Below are 20,887 nucleotides of genomic sequence, written 5' to 3'. Positions count from 1 at the left end.
TCTTGGCCAGCAGCAGGACGGAGGAGGAACGCAGCCTGCAGAGCTGTACGCCCTTGCCAAGCACCTCCAAGCCTCGTGGGGTCACAGAACCTCACTCTGGTGGCAAAAAGCCACATCTGGAGGGTGCTAGCAAGGACACAGCCACCCCCAACCCTTCCCCAAACCTTCTGCTGCAATGCCTTCCCAGCCCATTCCTCTGGCCACAGCTGCTTCCCGGCGATGCACATCCAGATTTCTCAGCTGCAATAAAGGCAAGTCCCACTCAAACCCACACTTCATTTCCTCTGAATTACAGGGGGAAGGGAACCAATGATTTTTTTACTATTTTTTTTTTAAAGGCCTGGCAGGGGTGTGTGGGAGGACCCAAAGCCATGCAGCGGGGCTGCAGCAGCGGGTGGGAGGAGGTGATGCTGGTGGGAGGAGGTGATGCTGGCTGGCGAGGGGCTGTGCAGCAGGACAGGGCGAGTGCAGCCCTCGGCCATCCCCATCTGGTGGGAGCTCTGCCAGGGAGGAAACAGCCCCCAGCTGCATTTCCAAAGAGCCCACAGAGGGCTTGGAAACCACCTCTCCTTTCCTCCACGCACGCCTTTCAAAAACGAGCCCTGGAGGAGGGGTAGGGCCAGCAGCTGTAAACGCCACTCCATCTCTCCCTGTCCCCTCCTTCCTTGCAGTCTCTATCTGCGCTGCCCAAGCCCTGCTAAAATGACAATGCTCACGTCTGGAGAGCCGGCAGCAGCTCGCAGTGGGCAGCAGGAGAGGGAAGGGAGGAGGCTTTTGTCTGCACAGGCAAGGAAGCGAGAGCACCCACGGGCTAACCGTGCTGCCTGGGGCCAGGGGGAGACATGGGAGAAGCCGGGGGAAGACATGGGAAACAGCAGCTGGACCCCTTCCTTCCTAAATATTTTTACAAATAAATATTTTTACAAATAAACCCAAGGGCCACCTTCCCCCAGGGTAGGTGAAGGGACAGGGCACTCCCCCTGGTTTTGCTCCTAAAGCCAGGATTTGGCTTCAGAACAGAGCTTGTGGCACCCTGCCAGACCTTCTTCTCCCCCTTCCCTGATCCCCCCTTACCGGGGGGATGTCCCTCACTGCTTCCTTGATTTAAACCCCAAATAGCAAGCCCGGGCACCAAACCCCCACCTGGAGCACTCAGTGCCTCGTGCTCACCCAACCCTGCCCGTGGAGACCTCGCACAAGCTGCCCGGGGGCCCTTACCGAGCTGCGTGGCGGGTGGCTGCACGGGGGCACCGGGGGGCTCGGCACCACCCTCGGGGCCACCCGGCTCCCAGGGCTCACTGTTCTCCGACACCTCCGAGCAGGCGTCGTACGGCCCCTTCTGGCTTCCCGTTTGCTCGCTGGTGCTGGAGAGGGCATCCTCAGAGGCGCCCCTGGTCTCCTCCTCCGCCTTCAGTGCAAACCAGACCTTCACCTGCTGGGCGCTGAGCTGGGCGCGCTCGCAGAGGCTCGGCACGTCGTCCTCCTGCAGCGCCTTGTGCTGCTTGTAGTAGTCCTCCAGCACCTCCCTGCCGGCCGGGCTCACCTCCACCAGGCCCGGGGGGAAGATGCCACGCCGGTAGTTCTCATACCACTTCAGCTGCCCGTTCTTGTAGCCGTACCGACTGTCTCCAAACCAGCGAATGACCTCAGCCCGCGGCAAGCCCGTCTGGGACACGATGGCGTCGTACTCCTGGTTCGTCGGCCGCTGCGTCTGCACGAACATTTGCTTAAGCAAGTGCCGCTGCTGGGCGGTTTTTTTGAAGTTCAGTTTGGTTTTCGGAGGGGTGGGCGGCCGGCTGGAGCCGCCGTCCCCCTTCTCGCTCACAGCGATGCCCGGCGCTTCGTTCTTGCCATTGGACTCAGTCACCCGGAGGTTCTTCAGGTTGATTTTGATGGGGCTCACCTTCCGCTCTGCCGAGTTTGGGTTGTTGGTAGAGGCATCGAGCGAGCCGTTTTCACTCAAGGCCCTCAGGTCATCTGAGGAGTCTTCTCCTTCCCCGCAGCCGTTTTCAGCCTCCTCTTCCTCCTGCTGAACTGCCTCCTCTGCTTTTTTGTTCTCTTCCGCCACCTTCTTCTTCCTCCTCTCCGAGAACCAGCTATCGATCTCCCTCCGCGTCATCTTCGTCTCGCTCCTCAGGCGATTCACTTCCTCATCCGGAGGAAGAGGATTCTGTGCAAAACTGCTCTCCAGGGCCTTGAGCTGCTCGGGCGCGCGCTCCTTGTACTTGGTGGGCGTGAAGTCGGGCGTCTGGTGCCAGGCCTGCCGCCGCGTCGGGTGATGGGTGACAGGCGTTGCCGCGGCTGTAGATGTCAGCTCCGCTCCCTTGGGCGGCACGTCGAAGGGTATTTCGGGCAGAGAATCGAGAGCACTGTCTCCGGGAAAGATGGCTCTGCCGCCTCGCACGTTCCTGTAATGGTACCTCCTGTCACTAAACCATTTGCGAATCTCCTTCGTGGACAGCCCGGTTATCTTGGTCAGCCGCTCGACTTCAGCCTGGCCGGGGAACTGGTTCCTGCAGAAGCTGCCTTTCAAGGCCGACAGCTGCTCGTGGGACTTCTTGTTCTTGTAGACATTGGGGTCCAGGAAGGTTTGCGAGGATATGGCGGGGCAGGCAGTGAGCACCGACGGCGCCGCGTTCACCACCTTCACGGCCGAGGCATTGCCGGAGCTCACCGTGCTGTGCTGTGCCGCCGACTGGGGCTTGGGAACCGTCGTCACCGCCAGGGTGAAGGAGGAGCTGGTGCCTTTCAAGCCGTTGGCCATTATGGGCTGTGTGACCAGCAGTCCCCCCGTGCCCTCCGGCTGCCCCACCACGTGGCCCGGCAAAGTGGCCTGGATGAGATGCGGGACGCTGCCGGGGTTCGCAACCAGCGGCGTGTTCAGCACGGTGATGGTGGGCTGCGGCACGGACTGAATGACCGTGTTAAACATCTTCTTCCTGGCGTCTTCTATCTCCTCCGGCGACCAGCTGATGCCCTGCTTCAACCGCTGGGCCGTAAACCAGATCTTCAGCTGCTCTTCTGGGTACTTGGTCACCACGGTCAGGTAGCAGAGCTCAGCTTTCGTGGGGTAGGGGAACTTGTGGAAAGAGTTTTTCAGGAAGCTGTTGGAGTCCATGGCTGCGTTGTATGTGGGAATGCTGCTCAGGGGGATCATCACCTTGGGAAGGGACTTGGATGTGGGTAGCTGCTGGTGCAAGGGTGGCTGCTGCTGCAGTGAAACAAGCTGGGCAACACCCGCTGGCAGAACGGGCACGTTTCCGAGGATGGAGCCGTTCACTACGTGAGATGATTTTGTCGAACTCGCGGTGGGCTGGCTGACCGGCACAGGCCCGTTCGCGAAGGAAGGCTCTCCGTCTTTTGTCTCCGACTCTCCGCCCAACTGACTGGACACATTCTCCTTCAGCGTGTGGATTTTTTTGGCCTCGGGTTTGCCTTTCATTATCTTCATGATGGGGGTTTTGGTGATGATAATTTCAGACTGACCATCCGCCACTTCCTCGGGGACCTCTCCCGGAAGGTCGTGGCTGCTGGCGGCATCGCTGAGACTCTGCTCCACAGCCGTCCGATTGTCCTGCTTCGCCAGCCTCCAGACGAAGCTCGTCTCGCCAGCGTGCGCCTCTGCGTTGTGCTGCGAGAGCCCTTCGTGGCTCTTCGCCAGGAAGTTGCAGGCAACGCACACAAACGCGGGGTCTTTGCTGAAGTCCAAGTGCTCAGAGTCCAGGTGCGCGAAGAAATGATGAACGTCTTGAGACCCGAAGTCACAAGACTTGCAGACAAAAGTATCGCCCTCGGCGATGCCGCGGTGCCCGTTAGACAAGGCTCCGCTGTTGCTGTTGCTGGCACCAGCATCGCTGGCTGCCGGCCCTTCTGCGGGAGCATCTTGTTGTGTTCCTTCACGATCGTCTTCTGCAGCCTCCAGCTCAGTCTCCTGAAGCACCAGAGTTTTTACTGGTATCATGCAGGGAGTCGTGGATTTTCTCTTGCTAGCCATCACTACGATTAATCCGGATGAGATTATTTTTTCTTTAATTTAAATTAAATTAGAATTTAAAAAGCGCTATTGCAAGTGCTCTGTGGTCTAGATTCCAGCAAATTCATGATGTCCCAAGGAGTTGTTGTCAAATGTTGACAAATGTTCATATTTACCACTGAACCTGAGGACAAGGAGAAGGAGGAGGGGTTAGTTCCCTTGGCATGAGACAAAGCACAGCTATCCTGCTATTTAACTGTTTCACTCAATAAATCATTCTCAGTGTCTTTTGCTGGAAAAATTCAACTTGACCTTGGATTTACCACATTTTCATACGCACAGTCTGTGAATTACCTGTTTAGAAAGCAAACACACAAAGCCAGAAGCCATCTGTGACGTGGCAGCGGGGAGAAGCTGACCACAAGCCTCCTTCCCCCCCAGCTGCTCCCTGGAGCCCGCTCTCCCCTTCCAGCTCGCAGCCCCAGCTCCCTTCCCCTCCTCCAGCTCAATCCTTTTACCCCCAAACCCAGGAAGCAGCCAGTTCCACCCACACCAGTGCTGGATGTCGCAAGGCAGATCTCAGGGCTATTTTTCCCCCCAAATCTCTTACTTGTGAAAGAATGCCAGGTATTCGCGGTGCCGTGCGTGCACAGCTCCCATCCGCTGCTCGGCTTCACGCGCTCCCACACAGCGAGCAGCAAAACCAAGAGCGATTTTCCCAGCTACGCAGCGCAGCCATGCGATGCCTGTTTTACAGCCTCTACCCAACTCTCCTTTGAGGAGGACGCGGGCTGGGACGTCCCCTCGCCATGCCCTGCCAGCCCCAGCACCAGTGGTGCTGTGGGGAGAGCACTGCCCCGGCTCCCTGCACGCCTGGGTGCCCGCCGGGCTCCCAGCCACTGCCTGCTTCCCATCAGAAAAACCGGATGAAAATCAACATGCTCCCACAGAACACTGCAATTTCTTCAAAATCGGCACTTTCCAACCATCCTGTCGGAAAGCTGCTTGCCAGCTCAAGCACCGTGCCCGTGCCAAAGGCTTCTGCGTGCAGAAAGTCCTGGAGCTGCACTGCAGCCGGCAGCGAGGCTGCAGCTGGAGCCGCGTTATTTTAGCCATCCTCGCTCAGGAAGCCAGCAAATCATTTCTGAGATTCCCTCCCCATTCCACGCACATTTTCGTATTGTTTTAACAGCATCTGCTGGGTCTTTGGCTGGAACTGCAAGAGAAGGTAAGGCCCCCAAAAGAGCTCTAGCCACCGCCGTGCTGCCGGCCTGCTGGGCTTGTGCAATCTGCGCAGCGGATGCTCCATGCCTGAGCTCACGACCCGAGGGCAGCAAAGCTGGCTGCTGTCACTGGCACCAGGAGGCACTTGCCAAGACGGGTCCTGACGACAGGGAAGGCAGCACGTCTGACCGAGCAGCGTCGCTGCTTTAACCCCCTCGCCAACCTTTCTTACAGCAACTCTGCTTTTTTTTTTTTTTTGTCCTAAACGCTCGGATAAAACTGTATTTTTTCCAGATTGCAAGGTCACTCGGAGGCACACGGATGCACTGATTCGTGTTACAAAGACTCTGTGCCAGATTTTCCTGGGATTTACAATAACAGAGAGGGAGCTTTATAAAAACACTCGTAAAAACTTAAACTATAAAAAAAACAACTTACCATCCTACCAGATGACCCCAGAGCCAACTCCTACCAGTTAAAGCAGCTGTGCACCCGGAGCTCTCATGTCAGGTATGCCGAGCTGACCCCATGCACAGAGAAATGCAGACCAGGAAAATGACTTTGTGGTGCTTATGCAAGAGCGACTCTGCCTGATTTTTGTAGCTTTTAGACCAGAGGAATGAGAGATCCTAAAGCGAACATCAGACTGAGGAAGTACGATCTGACCTCTGTAACTCCATTTGAAATTTTTTAAAATACTGTTCTGGAAAAAATTATGTCAGCTTGCAAATAGGAGAGCCCGGCTGGGCAATTCTGGGCTCAGCAACTCTCCGGCACAATTTAAAAGACTGATGGGAAAACGTAACTTCCCGTTAATGTGGGCTGATCTGAGATTACAAAACAGCCCTGTAAATAGCGTTAGTCATCACTGAACTTGGCGTCAGAAAAGACTGCTATGCTAAAGCTTCATGAAAAGCTAGAAATTATAACTTGAAAAAATCTATAAATAAAAAAAGCAGTAAAGCTGTGACCTGGATTTAGACGGTGCGAATTTCATGCTCTCAATACCTGCTTTATGCTGCTCTTTTCCCACCTTCTCGTGGTTAGTCTTTCCCTCTGCAGAGGGCCAGAAAGTTATTCATGAGCATTAGCAAGCAGAATACTTGGATGACTATGAATGGGCTTTGCTATTCAGCAGGGAACAGCATCAATTTGACACCAATCCCAAGATCCTCATTTTTGATGCTAAGTTAAATATTACACAATCTAGCAGGGTATGATGACCTTTCCAAGTTGAGTCAATTAGGAAAAAAACAATGAGAACGGCCTGAAGGCTACAAAATATAGCTTTAAAGGCTGAAAGGAGGTTGGTGTCATGGAGGCAGCAGTAAAAGTGAATTCTGTTGCTGCACGGAGATCTGCAGAGCCGCCTTCCCCTCCTTTACCGCACCAGGTTTGCACCGACGCTGGTTTAATCTCATCCTGCAGCTCTCATGCAGGCCAGGGAGAAGCTGCTGGGCACTTTGCAAGGTCTTTGGTTTCCAGCAAACTGCCAGTGGAGATCCAGTTCCAGCATCGCTGTTACTGGAGCTCAAGTCTCGGATGGATCTGATGCCGTGGTTATCGATGCACCACAAAAAGCCTGTTTTTATCTGTCGACGGGGTGAATTTGATACAGAGCAATCGAGATGCACAAAGCCCCCCATTGTGCCCTTTTAGCGGAGCGCCTCTTCAGAGCACGCAGGCAGAATTATTTGGGGTAAATGTGAACGGTCTGACCCACCTACAGAGAACCTAAAAGCTCCGCGTTTCATTTACCCGTGCATTTGCATCAAGCTCAGTGCGCTCTCCAACAAGTTCTGTTAAAAATGCAATCAAAGCAGCACCAGCCAACACAGCTCTCCTGCTGGGGATCCAATATTAATGCCACCTGAGAACACAGATTGCAAATTTAGCTGGAAGTGAATCACAGTGCCAATTTACTAGGAAAAAAATTAATCAAGTGTACTGTTTGTCCGTTTCATTTCCATGGAACAGTTGCATAACCACATGTTAAGAGCATGTTTTATTCACCGCTCACCTTCTGGAATGTACTAAGGCTTTAATACACCACTAATATATACCAGAACGCACAATTCGCTGATCTCTGTCATTGGGACAAGCAAAGATGTTTAACGGGTAGGTTAAATTAACGGCAGAAAAATTATTCAATTAACAACCAGCCTTACAGCGGGCCTCGGTACACCACCACTGCGAATGCCCCCGACCAGTCTGCACAGCCACATGTGAAGAACACGATTTGCTACGTATTACTTTATGATTAACTGGAAGAAAGATGAGCTGCATGGAACAGCTACCCTGCCGACAGGAAGAAAAAGGGATCGTGCCTCAACTGATGGTCCCTATTTAATCGACTCCTGCTAATTTAATAGAGAGGTAGCGCAGTGAGCGGCAGCCACCACTCAAATGACCTGTGTACTTAAACCTGCTGCTGGAAATTTGAAGGAAAAATGACTTCAGGCAGAGTCCAATGGATTTGGCACCCGAGATGCTCGCAGGGAACTAACAACTGGGTCTGCAGGCATGGCCACCTCCTCAACGAAGCATCAGGAGGGGACTGGGGGCAGATGCAACCTCCGAGGTGGGACCCACACACGTGGTCCTGCGATGTGGGGGACCCCTGGCACCTCTGCACCAGGCAGGCACAAAGCCAGACGAGCGGCTCAGGTTGGCTTGTGGTTCCCCGAGACGTGCTGGGCGGCGATATAAACACCCCTAGTGACTTGGAAAGGAGGAACAGAGGAGGAAGGTGGAAACTGTTAAACTCAGGATTGCTGTCTGTGAACATGGCACAGCATTTCTGACCAGCCCTGAACCCCAAACTCTGCTCGAAGGGTTCCCCCACAAGGCATCCCAGCCAGCTCCTGTCCCAACAGCAGGCCCAGGTACGTGCCACCAGCTCGCCCCAGAGCCACTCTGGGTCTGCTGAGGAAAACAATGCCGAGAGACTGGTCAAAGTGAGCTTAACAACTTCAGAAAATTTACTTCTGCAGAGATTAACAAAGGGAGGTTTCGAAATCGGCACTGCTGAGTATGAACTTTCAGCTTTTTCCAGCTTGGCTGGATACAACTGGTTTGGTTTTAAATGTTTCAGTGAATTAATGAGTTAGGTTGTTAATGCAAAACATTCGTTCTGCGCAGCGCCAAGGTCCCCAGTTAGAAGATTAATTTTGTGACCTTTTGCAAACCTCGCCTAGAAACAACAACAAGGAAACCCACCACGTGGCATCAAAAGACATCCAGCGCGCGGCCCCGCAGCAGCTGTGGTCCCCCCATCCCATACGGGGACAGCAGCTCTGCCCCCAGCCCAGCAAACGCCAGCGATGCTCCCAGCAGGGACGTGCTCCCCACCGACGTCCCAGATGACAAAATCCTGCCGTGGGGACCCCGGCGCTCAATGTAGCTCTGCCGAAGCATAAAGTGCTCGGTTAAAGGGGGAAAAAAAAGATCAACACCAAAATAGAAGTAAAATAACAGTTTTCTCAACGCTTTCTGTGCCTGCTAGGCAGGCAGACACACTCCCCAGGTCAGGGACAAAGTTGATGTTTCTGTCTCATAGGGAGCCAAGCACAATATTGGCACTTCAAATAAAAGCGGCTTGTTTTTCAGCTCAAACTCTGCGGGCCCTGGTTGATATCATAACATGGAAAAAAAAATTAAAGAAGGAAAAAAGTTGACATTTGAGTGTTTTCTTCCCTTCCCTTTATGCCCTACCTGCAAGCAAGGCCCGGAAGATGCAATCCTTCCTTTGGGAAGCCATCTGTGGACTCCCCACCTTTCCACCAGCAATCAGCAAGCAGAGGACGGCAGGTAGAAAAATTTGGGGGTCAGCAACCCAGAGCCGGTGCTGTTGGCAGCGACCAGACCCCGGGGGGTGAGCTGCCTCCCCCCTCCCACCATCCAGCAGCCCAGAGGGAGATCCCAGCGCGTTTGGGAGCGGGTGACCCCGCAGCACAGCACCGGGTGCCAGAGCTGGGACTGGGCGCATTTACCTGGGCGCTCGGGAGGGCGAGGGAACACCAGGTCTGTGCGGCAGCGAGGGCACAGTCCCTCTGCTGCCACCAGCCACGGCAGTCCCAGGACTCTTTTTCTTGGGTTAGTCATTAACATTTGTTTTGCATTTCGAGTCCCTTCATGAGAAATTATGTAGGAGTTCATCGGTTGTATTAATTATCCAGCTTATTGCCAAAACATGCCCTGCTTGGGCTGGTGGGAAAAGAGGAAGGCTGGAGCCTGCTGTAGTTTCCAGACTGAGAGGAGAAGAGGAGAGGTGAAGGTCTGTCCCACAGCAGCTCTAACCAAGGCTTCCTCTGCACAGCCCTGGAGCCATGGGCTTTGAGTACAACAAGAGCACAACAAAGCATGGGGCGAGGGCACGCAGCAGCAGCACCACCCAGACAAACCCTGCTCATCCATCCCGGGGACGTGCTATGTGGATGGACACATGGCAGTGACTGGCGAAGACCTCTCTAAGTACTCCTGCGTTCAGCACGGGCAGACCCAGAGAGAAGAGCCCACCTCTCCAGAGCACACCTCACCTCCTGGGCGCGGATGGGATGTCCCTTTTAGCTGTGCCAGTGTGGCTCTGTATCAGAGAAGAAAAGGCAGGATTGGGCAGGTTGTGAGGCAGCACGGAGCCCACGGAGCTCCTCTGGTCCTGGTCTGTGGCTGTGCATCCCTGGGACTGCAAGGCCTGCAGCTGGAAGGGCGCTCATGGCATAGATCTCCTCCAGCAGCCTAAAAGCACCAGCACCAGAGCATCACCCAGGCGAGCAGCGCGCATCCCCACACCGTGCCATCGCCTAGGCTGCGCGCCTATAGGTACCACCTGCCCGGGAGCAGTCAGCCCACCACTTCTCTGCCACCCAGAGCCCGCACCGAGACCACCACGCACCTCGTTCTGCAGGGGTTTAACCCTGCAAAGGACTGCCAGATCCCGTGAGGGAACGCTTAACGGGGCTCTCCCCTTGGGCACAGATCGCTGCTGCGCTGCGGGCACTCCGCTGTCAGGTGAGCTCGGCAATAACAGGGGAAGCCACGAGCAGTAAAACAGCAGCAGCCCAAGACAAGCAAAGCCTCTCCATATCTTATTATTCGGTGCCACGCAAATGTACAAACACACACACCGATTTCAGCAGTTTCAAGCTCCCAGCAGCATCGCACAGTCAACATTTGTGCTAAGGAACAATTTCTCTTTATGCCGACTGTTCGGGGTGCTTTGTAGCTTACGCCTGGCTTTGCAAATGCGCGCACAGTTTAAAGGCAATGGAGGCTGGCTGGCTGAACAATCACAGTCATTCTCCATTACTTGGCAGGCCCGAAGTAGAAAAGCGTCATTTTCATTTAGGGTAGTTAAACAGAGCTATTCATTAAAATCTCGTCCTTCTACACGCTGCTGCACCTCTCCATTTAAAGCATGCCTGGAAGAGAAGACCTCTCCCCTACCCTGCCACACTTTGCACTGACCTGTTTCAAGTCATCACCGATTTGTGAGCCACCTGCCACCTTTTCGGATTGGTCTCGTACTGTCAGAACAGCAGCAACTTGCCTTTGTCTTCGTTACCTGGGTAGAGGCTGCTTCTCTCCATTAGCGCTCAGGGACTAATGGTAATTATCTCAGCTTTTTTCAGATGAGCACAAACCCGAGCGAGATGGAAGGCTAGAGAGGGGTGGCTGAAACAGAACGCGATTAGAGTATAAAAATAGGTCACTAGGATAATATAACCTTTAGACTACTGGCAACGTGCCCCCCTTAGAGACAAGCCTGTGTGCTATATTTCAATAGAACGTCAGGAATAAAAAACACACCACACATCAAAACAAAACCAATGATCATCCCTCCGAGCTTTGCGTGCTTCTGTGTGAACGTTACCACCACTAATTCACTCACTCTTTTTCCTCTGCTCCCATCCATTTGACCAAGGACCAAATAAACGTTATGCAATCACACCCTTGACATCTTCAAACAAAAATCTCTTTTAGCATGCAGGCTTCATTACAGCTTTGCTCCGAGTCACACTACCTCAGCAGGGTTTACACTCCCAGCGTCCCGGGGACCCACCTCCACGCATAGCTTCGATCCTCACATTTTGTCCATGTTGCAAAACATTCCTGGCGTTGCCCCAAAGGAAACGATCTGGCAGACAGACAATCATCTATCCGCACAGCCAGCTCGGAGGTGAACGCTACCAGCAGAGGACACCAGACAGCATTAGCAGGGCTTCAAGAAGTCCCTCAGCTCATCGGCATCTGCGTCCCCCATCACCTCGCACTCGGCTGGTGAATACCAGGAGGTTGGCTTGTGCCTAGGCAGGGCCAGTCATGTTTACAAGTGCACAGGGGCTCTGATTTCAGTCCCTTGTGCTTTCTCTCGGAGGTCAGCTTTTGCTTTAATTGTGAGAGGGATCTCTTTGTGATTGCTGCTTGATCACTGACATCTAAAATGGCCACACATGGTCAACAGGGTAATATTCTGTCACACCGTGTCCGGAGTTGCACAGGTAGACATTACTGTCAAGTATCACCATTTAGACAGAGCAAGATCAGCTTTGGTAGACCTAGCTCTTTGGAATCCACATGAAAATGGACAGATTAAGAACTAAAATATACCTCTCTGTATTTTTATTATTGGAAGCTGTCGATGAGCTCCAAGACAAAAACTGGGGGAGCTTGGAGTGAGGACTCATGGTTCCCAAAGCCAAACAAGAACCAGAGTTAGAGCTTGGTCACTGTTACGGTTCTGGCAAAAATCCTTGAGTCTTCTAAATCAGCAGGAGATGCCAGGAGAAACTGAAGAAGAGTTCACAGGCCTGAGCCCCCTACGGCAAGAGAGCAGACAAAGCACACAAGCCCACTCTGCTCTCAGCCCAGCACCAGGTCATTTGTGGGAAGCCTCTAAACCGCATTTCCCAAGCACTTCTGCTCACAACCCCACTTCCAGGTTTGCACATCCACTTCCAGATGGGTGACCCTACTTGGGGGCCACCACCCCGAGCTCAAGAACCACAGCTCTAGGCACTATCACAACATTTATTGCTACAAGAAAACCAGCATCAGCTTTTATTTCGTGACTGAAACGATCCCACTGCAGGACCACAAAAACAAAAGCCTGCTAGAGGGTCACACAGTTTTCTCACCAAGCATCCAAGGCTCTTGTGCAATGAAGAAAGGCTTGCTGAAGACAGGCTGATCACCAGTTACTGAGCAGCCACATAAAGGCAATGATTCCAGGGAAACTGAGTGGAGGGTAAAGCACTCCAAGGTCCAGATTTTAAAATGAGATGTGGGACATGAGTGGGAAGCACTAAACTGAGCTACTAAATAGTACCAGACACCAAACGCGGGGTGCTGGAGCTGATCATCTGCAGCATCGACTGCGGACTATTACAGCGCCGCATCCCCTTCCCAGCTGAGCACTGTTGGATTACTTCATTCCCCGTGCCCTTTTGCAATATGCTAGCTCTGTGAGCTGCGCCGCGTTCTGGCTCGCCATCAGCTCCCATTTCCCCACTTACAGTCGCTATAACCAAAAAGACAGCTGCAAAACGCTTCAGCTGAGAGCAAGGAGACAGGGCTGGCAGGTCGGGATCGTGGGTTTTTCTCCCCCCACGGATCCCGCTTCGGTTGTCCTTTCAGACGCGGAGCGCAGCCGATCGCTTTTGCAGCTTATTGAATACGCTGGTTTATGGCAATGTTTTTCTGCTCACTGAACTGGCTCATTCTTTCAGCAGAACAAACTGTTCCACGTTGAGGCAGGAGTTGGCTGTGTTTTAACAAAGGATTTTTCCCTTCTGACAGTGTTTTGCAAAAGACCCAAAAAAATGAGTTTGGAGCCAAGTTACAAAAGGTCAGGAGAGGCTAGTCAAGCCATGGGTGTAGTTCCTGTATGTCACAGCCAGTAAAGGAAATGGGTGGGGAGAAGAGGAATGGCATTTTGAGCTGAAATAATATGCATAAAGTCATTATAATGAGGAATGGGCTTTTGAATGAGGATGGCAAGTATGCCTGAGCTGTAATTTCTGCTTTACAAGGGTAGGCTCAGGTCTCTGCAAGCATTTATTGGTGTGAAGTATGCATTTGACACAGTTTGAGTAGCAACAGTAGCGAGAAAAAGGCAGTTTTGCTCGCTTCCCCTCCCCAAGCTGATTTCCAGGCGCTACCATACTCCCATCTCCCATCAGCCAAATGAATATTCAGGAGGCTTTTGCCGAGAAAACACCAGTCAATCACCAGCACAATGCTGGGGGAAGAAAATACTACATGGAGAAACGCACGGGGGACTGGCAGCTCATTCCCTGCTCAGCTCGGGCACCCCAACCAGCCCTAATGCGGGGCAAAGCACCCCGGGGGAAGCCCATCTGGTGGGGCTCCACCACCCCGGCAGAGGCCAAACCATCCCAGCAGATGCCTGTCTGCTGGAGCCCCACCATCCTGGCCCACACCGCCGCCGTTCCCCCAGAGGCCAGGTGAGCCCAGGGCTGCTGCCCAAGCAGCGAAGGGTCAGGCCCCAGGCTCCCAGCAGCGCTGCCCTTGCTGGGCTCCAAGCCACGTTTTCATTTTGCTTGCAAGCAATGAAAGGGTGAGTGGTATGACTGCAGCCCCACAGGGCACAGCTACCTAAAGGGATGTCACCGGAGGGTGACAAAGCCGATTTTTCTGCTTTGCTAAGTCTTCAAACTCCAACTTCTGGCTTATGTTTCCTTCTGCATCAAGATCTCGCGAAGAGGAGCTGACAACAGAGCTTCCCTCTGCTCCTGTGGGAGCTGGGACCACCAACGCTTTCTGTGATGGATGACCAGGCTTCTGCTGCAGCCCCGCTCCCCCTCCGGCAGTGCCAGGGTCTGTCTGTGCCAGGTACGGGGCACAGGTGAGCCACGACCGCCAGCTCTGGTCCCGTGGATGTTGAAAGAAGGAGAGCCACGGGGCTCTGCAGCAGCTGACAGTATGTCATGCCTAATGCTTAAGCTTTTCCAGGCCTCAGAGGATCCCTGAATAGAAAGAAACCACCCGCCACTGGAACACAGCCACTTTTGTGGCTGGAAGGGGCAGATGTTCAACCCCATACAACAATGCAACACAACAGTTGAGATTGTAAGTGAAGAATGCTGCATCCACTTAAAACTGAAGAGGGAAATTAGGGACACCATCTAATTCTAGAGTCACCATTGTCCTAACGCTTTGAGTTCACATACCTACTGTGCAAGAGGGGCACAGGGTTTTCTGCCATTGCCTTAAATAGCCAACATCCTGGCCCAAAGCATTGAACCACAAGAACTTCAGAAGCATATGGCCAGACTGGCAAGTTTTCAGCTCCTTCAGCTGGAACAGAGTTTTCCAAAAAGAGCCCGGCTCCTTTTCAGTACCTACATAAGTGACAGACTTCCAGAAGTCCCCACTTCCCAACAGTTTCTGCTGGCATACAGCGGGGCAGATCATTCAGAGAGCTCAGCATCCAAATGGCCAAAGCCTTTGCTGAATTGCTTGGTGGGAAGCTGAGCTTCAGAAGTCTGCAACACAGCAAGCACCAGGTACTTCACCACCAAGAAGAGAGGTTATGGAGAAATATATATATAGCCCAACCACCCAACCCTCATTCACTAACCCCAGACTGCTCACACGACACAGCCTTTCTTCTCCCCTTCTTTAAAACAATCACTACCTCTTTTAGGATTGGCACCAAGAGAAAAATGGATTGGGGATTTCATTCTAGATTTCCATGGGCTGGAGATACCAGAATCCCAACTGAGCACCTGCCAGCCAAAAGCAATCCCTGTCACCTGCTCTTTGGTTTGAAAACTAGATTTGTTCCAAACCATTTGTCAAGCCGCTCTGGGCAGCAGGCAGAGAAACAGAACAAAGTTCAAGGGTTATTTGTGATATGAACCATGCTTGTCAGGATTCTTCACTTCCTCCGGCTGTTTAGTGAGACTTGGAATGGATTATCCACGGAGAGGCAATTATTTTTTGCGTTGAAAGCTCACCATCCTCTGTAGGTCAGCTGTGAGCTAAAAGCATCCCAGTTATTTACTGCTGGAAGCTGAAGGAATTTCCTTACTCTCTGAAGACAGACATTTAAAATTAGTTTCAAGTACAGTTGTGATAAACAAATCACGTCCTCCTCCCCTCCCCCTTCCGTTTTTTTTTTTTCTGCTGGATCGTTAAACCCTGCCTGCTGGTCTCACCGGCCATTTCCGAAGCTGCCCTCTGCAGCTCCTCATTTAAAAATCCGTTCACAAGGATGCAGGGGAATTATGCAGAGCAACACAGACGCCTTCTGAGAAAAATCAGCAAAGCCAGAACCCTCTTTTCCAAGCTCTCCCTTAGACTCTTGATTCCCCAGAGCCCTCAGTTTTTGAGTTCCTGATACCGTTAAAATAAATAAATCGCCAGGAGTTTGACTATTCTCATGGCACAAGGTTAGGAGTTGGTTCGTTACCTTATTGCAGGGAACACGGGCTAAAAATCAGATGCCGAGGCTCGTTCGGGACTTCAGCTCGTTGCCGAAAGTCAGCTGGTGGTGCCTCTCGCTGGGTGGAACATGAGCTCGCCAGCCCACTTCACGTACGCTACCGAATAGCTGCTGGATGCAAGCAGCTTTTGGCAGCCACGCGGGGAAAACGAGAGGTGTTTTAAGGTGGTATGACAGCCTAAGGAAAGGGGCTTGGTTCGGGGACTGAGGTTTCCTGCGAGCCTTTATTCAAAATATTGATGTACTAATTAATTTGTGGATCACAAGGCCTTAATACGAGGAAATTCGGTTAAGAAATTCAGGCATGCTGGGAGAATTGCTTCCTTGCCATGCATTAGCGACTATACCCACAAACTGCCAGCAATCACTAAGCCTCCACTCTGCATTCAAAGCTCTATACAATAGAGTTTATTATTTTTAAGCTTTTCAGACATGACTGTAGCGAATTTAAGAGCACTATTTGGAAGATTAAGATATGAACACCACCATATTATTCAATTTAGTCTAACACTGAACACTTATTTCTGTAAGTAGTCACAGCTAACACTTCGTTTCCAACTGCCAACAGAGAAATACTTACAGCTCTAAGTCACATTGCAGCATGGTCTCACAAACCAAATTTAGGAAATGAGAACAAGGAAATTACTATCATTATGCAAATACTGCCCAATTACTGCCAAGCCATACAGAACCTGTCCTCAGGTCTCTGCCATAGGTTTTGAAATTACACGCACACAGATCACAAGCAGGAAAGCCCCACTTTCTGCGTGTGCAGCCGAGTGTGAAGTTATTAGCACATCTCCAACAGCTGTATTTTCTAAGTACTCACTGTTTTCTCTGTTCACACGGACGCAGAGAGGCATGTACCTCTTGCTATCAGCTCATCCATCGCCTGTAGCAGCAGACAGTCAGGCAGCCGTGGGTTTTAACAGCGACATGCCAACCCCACAGGCCCCACTACGCTTGGGATCTGGGTCTTGTTCCCATGTTATCAGCCCGCAGGAGTGCCAAGAGCAGCAGAAATCTTCATTTCGGCCCCACAGGTACTGGCTCACCTCAAAAGTGTTATGCTTTTTCTGTGCAGCCCCATTTGCAGAATTAAGGCAGCTGCTGAGCCGCATTGCTGGCTCATCTCCTGAGCTCCTATTTTGGGGCCTCCATGGATGTCACAGAAACATACAACAGCCAGGCTTGGGAGGGACCGCTGGAGGACAGCTGGTCCAACCCCACACTCAGAGTAAAGAGTGTCCATCAAACATCACCAGGCAGGCAAGGCTTCCTAACAGCACCAAGCTTGTTTCCTATAAACTCCTGCTGCATGGATTCAGAACTGCTTTTTGGACACTTGTGTAATTTATAGAGACCATTAAGTAATACTTCTTTCCAAAATCCAGACGAATTGCCCAGAGAAGAGAGAACAAAGAAAAGAAAGAGAAAAAAAAAAAGCAAAACACAGAAAAAGCCATAAAGGCAGGCAGGTTCCAGGACTTTTTACCCCTCCCAGTGACAAAAACAAATAGAGCTTACTAATAGCTGGTTGATTTGCCCAAATCAGACATGCAGACAGGTGACAAGGGGGAGTGATGGGAGAAAAAAGAGAAAGGGCTTGTGCCTGTTTTCTATCACGATGCTGCTTAAACAAGAGCTGACTGCTGCATTTTGTCCTCTTGAAACCATCCCACCCTTTGCAAACAACAGTGCAAGCTGGACTAGATGGGATGCAGGACAGAAACAACGTCCTTCGAGGGGAATAAGGGAATAACCAGGGAATTAAGTGAAATGAGAGTCAATTTAAAAATCACTTTGCCTATCTGAAAGCTCTCATTTCATTAGAACTGATTTAGCTAGCTTGAAGAAAAGCTGTCTTTCAGGGGTCTAGAATTTCCCAGCCTCTCAAGTGAAAGTGGAAAAGTTCTCACTGCAAAATCCCAGTCTATACCACCCAAAGCATCACAGCCTATGCTGTTGCCTCAGGGAAACAGGGAATAGCAAAAAAGACTATTATTTTTTTTTTTCCAAAAGGCTCGCTTCTTTTTCAGAGAGAAATGGAGGGCAGTCTCATTACAGCAGCCTAAAACATTCCCCACCATCATTAGGATGAATGGCACGGTATAAATTATTAACTCTGTTCAACGCAACTCGGAAAATAGCACGAGAGACCACACTGCGGGAGGAGTCAGCACAGGGGAGCACAACGCCAAAATAAGGGCGGTGCTGTGTCAGCAGGCTGTCTGCAAATACAGGGATCGGGCTGGCTCAGGGGCTTGGTAACAGCGTGACGGAGCCGCTTGTTTCTAGGTCAGCAGTTCAAATCAGAGCCACGCTCACGGAGATGAAGGCACGCTTCTAGACAAGGTGAATTTACAGGACCCGTCCAAAGCCCAGCACAGCTCTGCCTGCTGCAGCACATCGCCTGTCACTTCCCAGTCCTTGGGGCAGGACGAGCACTTGCTGAGATGTACCCAGGAATTGCCCCACAGATTTTCATCCCGAAGTCCTGGCTCCCAGGGCTGGGACATTTTGTAGAGGCGTCCATCTGGAGGAGTGCAAGTGCTGGAGGCCACGGGGCTGCAGCCTGGGCACCCCAATCCCAAGCAGCTGCACCCACAGCTCCCGGTCCCCCAGATCCACGTGGCAGCTGGAGGCACCCCGGCTGTCATGCAAATCAACAGGGAAACAGATGCACAAAATACACCGTGAAAAAACATTGCAGGACTTACGTTTCACAAGAATGGGTCACTTTCTCAGTTACTGTCCCAAAGCTGTTCAATGTTACTTCATTTTAATTCTGCTTAGAGTTTGAAAGCCCAGAAGTTGAAGTTATTTAGCTACTGCCAATTGTGGAAAGAAAAAAAAAATCCAGACACTGCGGACAAAGGAAGCAAACAACAACCCAATGCTGTTTCTCCGGGCAATTGTTTTCTTCCTTGGGCTGGGAGAGAGGCAGACTTGGAAGCACCTCAATGATATTGCAGCATAGCAGGGTGTCAAAGTGGATAAAGCTCAGGGCAGCAGGAATTCCTCCTGTATACAAGCCCATAATCACCTGCCGGGAAGAGATTAAGTGAATGGACCCCTGCATATCAGGGGAACAAGGGGAGGAAACGTTAACGGTCTGCTCAGAAGCACACAAGGCAGCTTCACAGTCAAATCCCACAAGGGCAGCGTCCTTAAGATCAATCACGCAAACCTTTGTATCAAGCCGCTTGCTCTAGTCGCCAGCATTAGGCAAAACAATCAGGAGGTTCGTTAAGGGAACTCGACCTGGAATAATGCCATAAAACTGTACATACCTTCCAGTGACAGGTGGAAAAACAGTTTGCAACACCGCCCCAAACACCAAAGAGCTACAGTCCCAGCCTCAGCCCCTTCCAGACCATCTCCTTTCTCACCCAAAGGACTTCACCATAGGGGCAGCCCTCAGAATTCAGGGCCAGCGGCTCCCATCTGTACCCTCCCATCCTCTCCCACCTTCTAAACTGGGCTGCACTATGTAACAGTTCAAGCAAAGGTACCCTGGAGAGGAAAGGGTTTGGGGTTTTGGGAAGGGCTGCCACAGACACGCAGAAGCACATACTACACAGTGCCCCTCCACTGACCAGGCAGGGCTGAGATGAAAGCCAAACTTCTCTCCAAAAGGGATGGGCTTTCCCAGCTCCTGGGCCATGCCTCTTTCACAGACGATAACATCTTTGCAGGATAAATACACCGCAGATGAAAGAGCTGGCCCCAGCCTACGCTCCTAACAGCCTGCGGATCGGTTGCTTTGGTGGGCTCCTCGACGGCGTGCACCAGCCTTCGTACCCAGCTGCAGAACCAGAAGGAGCGATTTGGATTATAACACCGAGGGGCTCCAGAGCAAGCCCCTGCCTCCCCTGCCCTCCCACTTCCCAGGGATGTGGGGAACCCTAACACTTTTACCCTTTGGGAATTGGTAAGAGGAAGGCCAGCACTGTTAATCCCGCTCTAGAAAAGAGTAAACAGGCATGGAGAGAGAAAAGGGTCTGGCCAAGGCACGTCCCGTGGGCTCCAGCGGGGAGCAGCTCCAGGTGCCAGCATCTCTGTCCTCAAAGCCATCACCTCTCCCTAGCATCCGCCAGGGCCTAAAGCAGAAAGGCAGTGCGGGAGCAAAAGCAGAATACTTTAAAGGAAAATTTCATGCAGAGGAGCTCAGAGGAGCACCAGAAACCTGCTCTACCAAAACCGGCCATTGATTTAAAGCTAATGGATAAAAATAAAATAAATCAATAAATAAATAAAGCGATGCTGGAGAACACTTCTCCGCTCAGGGAGCTCATGCCTTTGTAGCACGTCTGTGGCTGTGCAGGGAGCTGCAGGTTCTCACAAAGTGAGAGCATGCTCTCTGGGCACCAACAGAGCTGTTTAAATGGATCATCCTTTTCTCTTTTCCCTGTGAGAACAGAAGAAAGGCCCCTAAGATGGTTGTGCCTTCTGCTCTGGGCTCTTCATTCACTGACCACGGAAAAGGCTCTGACTGCCTTCCCACTGCCACAGCACTCCTGGGCTGGAAGGGAAATGCTGTTACCGGCAGGTTACAGAAAGGGAAGTGAGGCACTGAGCAATTTTAAATAGCTCGCCCAAAGTCGCAGGAAGCTTATTGCAAAGCAAGAGATTGAACCCAGGACTTGTGAGTCCCAATCTAGTTATTTATCAGATATCATCCTTCTAATAGATCACCTCTTGTCAAAAACCCTCCTAGTTTGCATACAGAGATTATGCTGAATTATACTGGCACAGTGAATTTCCACTCCAGCCCAACACGCTCAAATTGCTGTTTTGGAAATAAAATCAAAGCTGCCGCGTGTTCAGCATGCCGAAGCAGACAACTCCCTCAGCGCTGCAGACAGCCCCACCACCACCAGAGTGCTTCTAAGACTCCAGATCAAGATAAGAGGTTGGTTTTGGTTCACAGTTAATCACTTTGTTTTGAAGGGTGGCCTCCCATGAGTAAGCCCTTACTGGATGACAAGTTTCACCTCGTGTTTGCGTCTTCATTCATAAATACTTCTGCACCTCTCTGGATGAAGCAGAGTGAAGCAGCCCTAGTGCTGCTCCAGATACCAAAAAGCCTTTCCCTTTGCACAAGGCCTCACCTTGAACCTGGCGTGCAGTCAGTCTGTGTTGCTAAAACAAAGACCGAACGCATTTTATCTGGGTTTTTATGGGCCACAGGCGCAATTCTTCACCTTCCCAAAGAAAAT

At 51.7% G+C, this 20,887-nt stretch overlaps 1 protein-coding gene across 10 annotated transcripts in view; it reads right to left on the bottom strand.

The window, feature by feature from the left end:
* The window catches only part of ZHX3 (zinc fingers and homeoboxes 3), a 48,001-nt gene that overhangs the window by 5,806 nt on the left and 21,308 nt on the right, over window positions 1-20,887 (bottom strand). For 4 of the 10 annotated variants that reach the window (XR_014318620.1, XM_082773329.1, XM_082773331.1 and 1 more), the window contains exon 3: window positions 1,219-4,157. Coding sequence is in view for 9 of the 10 variants with exons in the window: in XM_082773329.1 (XP_082629455.1) it covers window positions 1,219-3,994 (2,776 nt within the window). In the remaining variant the exon portion in view is untranslated. The other 6 variants (XM_082773333.1, XM_082773335.1, XM_082773336.1 and 3 more) reach the window with 6 other exon arrangements.

The sequence above is a fragment of the Aythya marila genome, assembly GCF_965140915.1.
Source record: "Aythya marila genome assembly, chromosome: 16".
Lineage (NCBI taxonomy): Eukaryota > Metazoa > Chordata > Aves > Anseriformes > Anatidae > Aythya > Aythya marila.
Note: the sequence above shows the minus strand (reverse complement) of the source record. Positions and strands in the feature narration are given on the sequence as shown.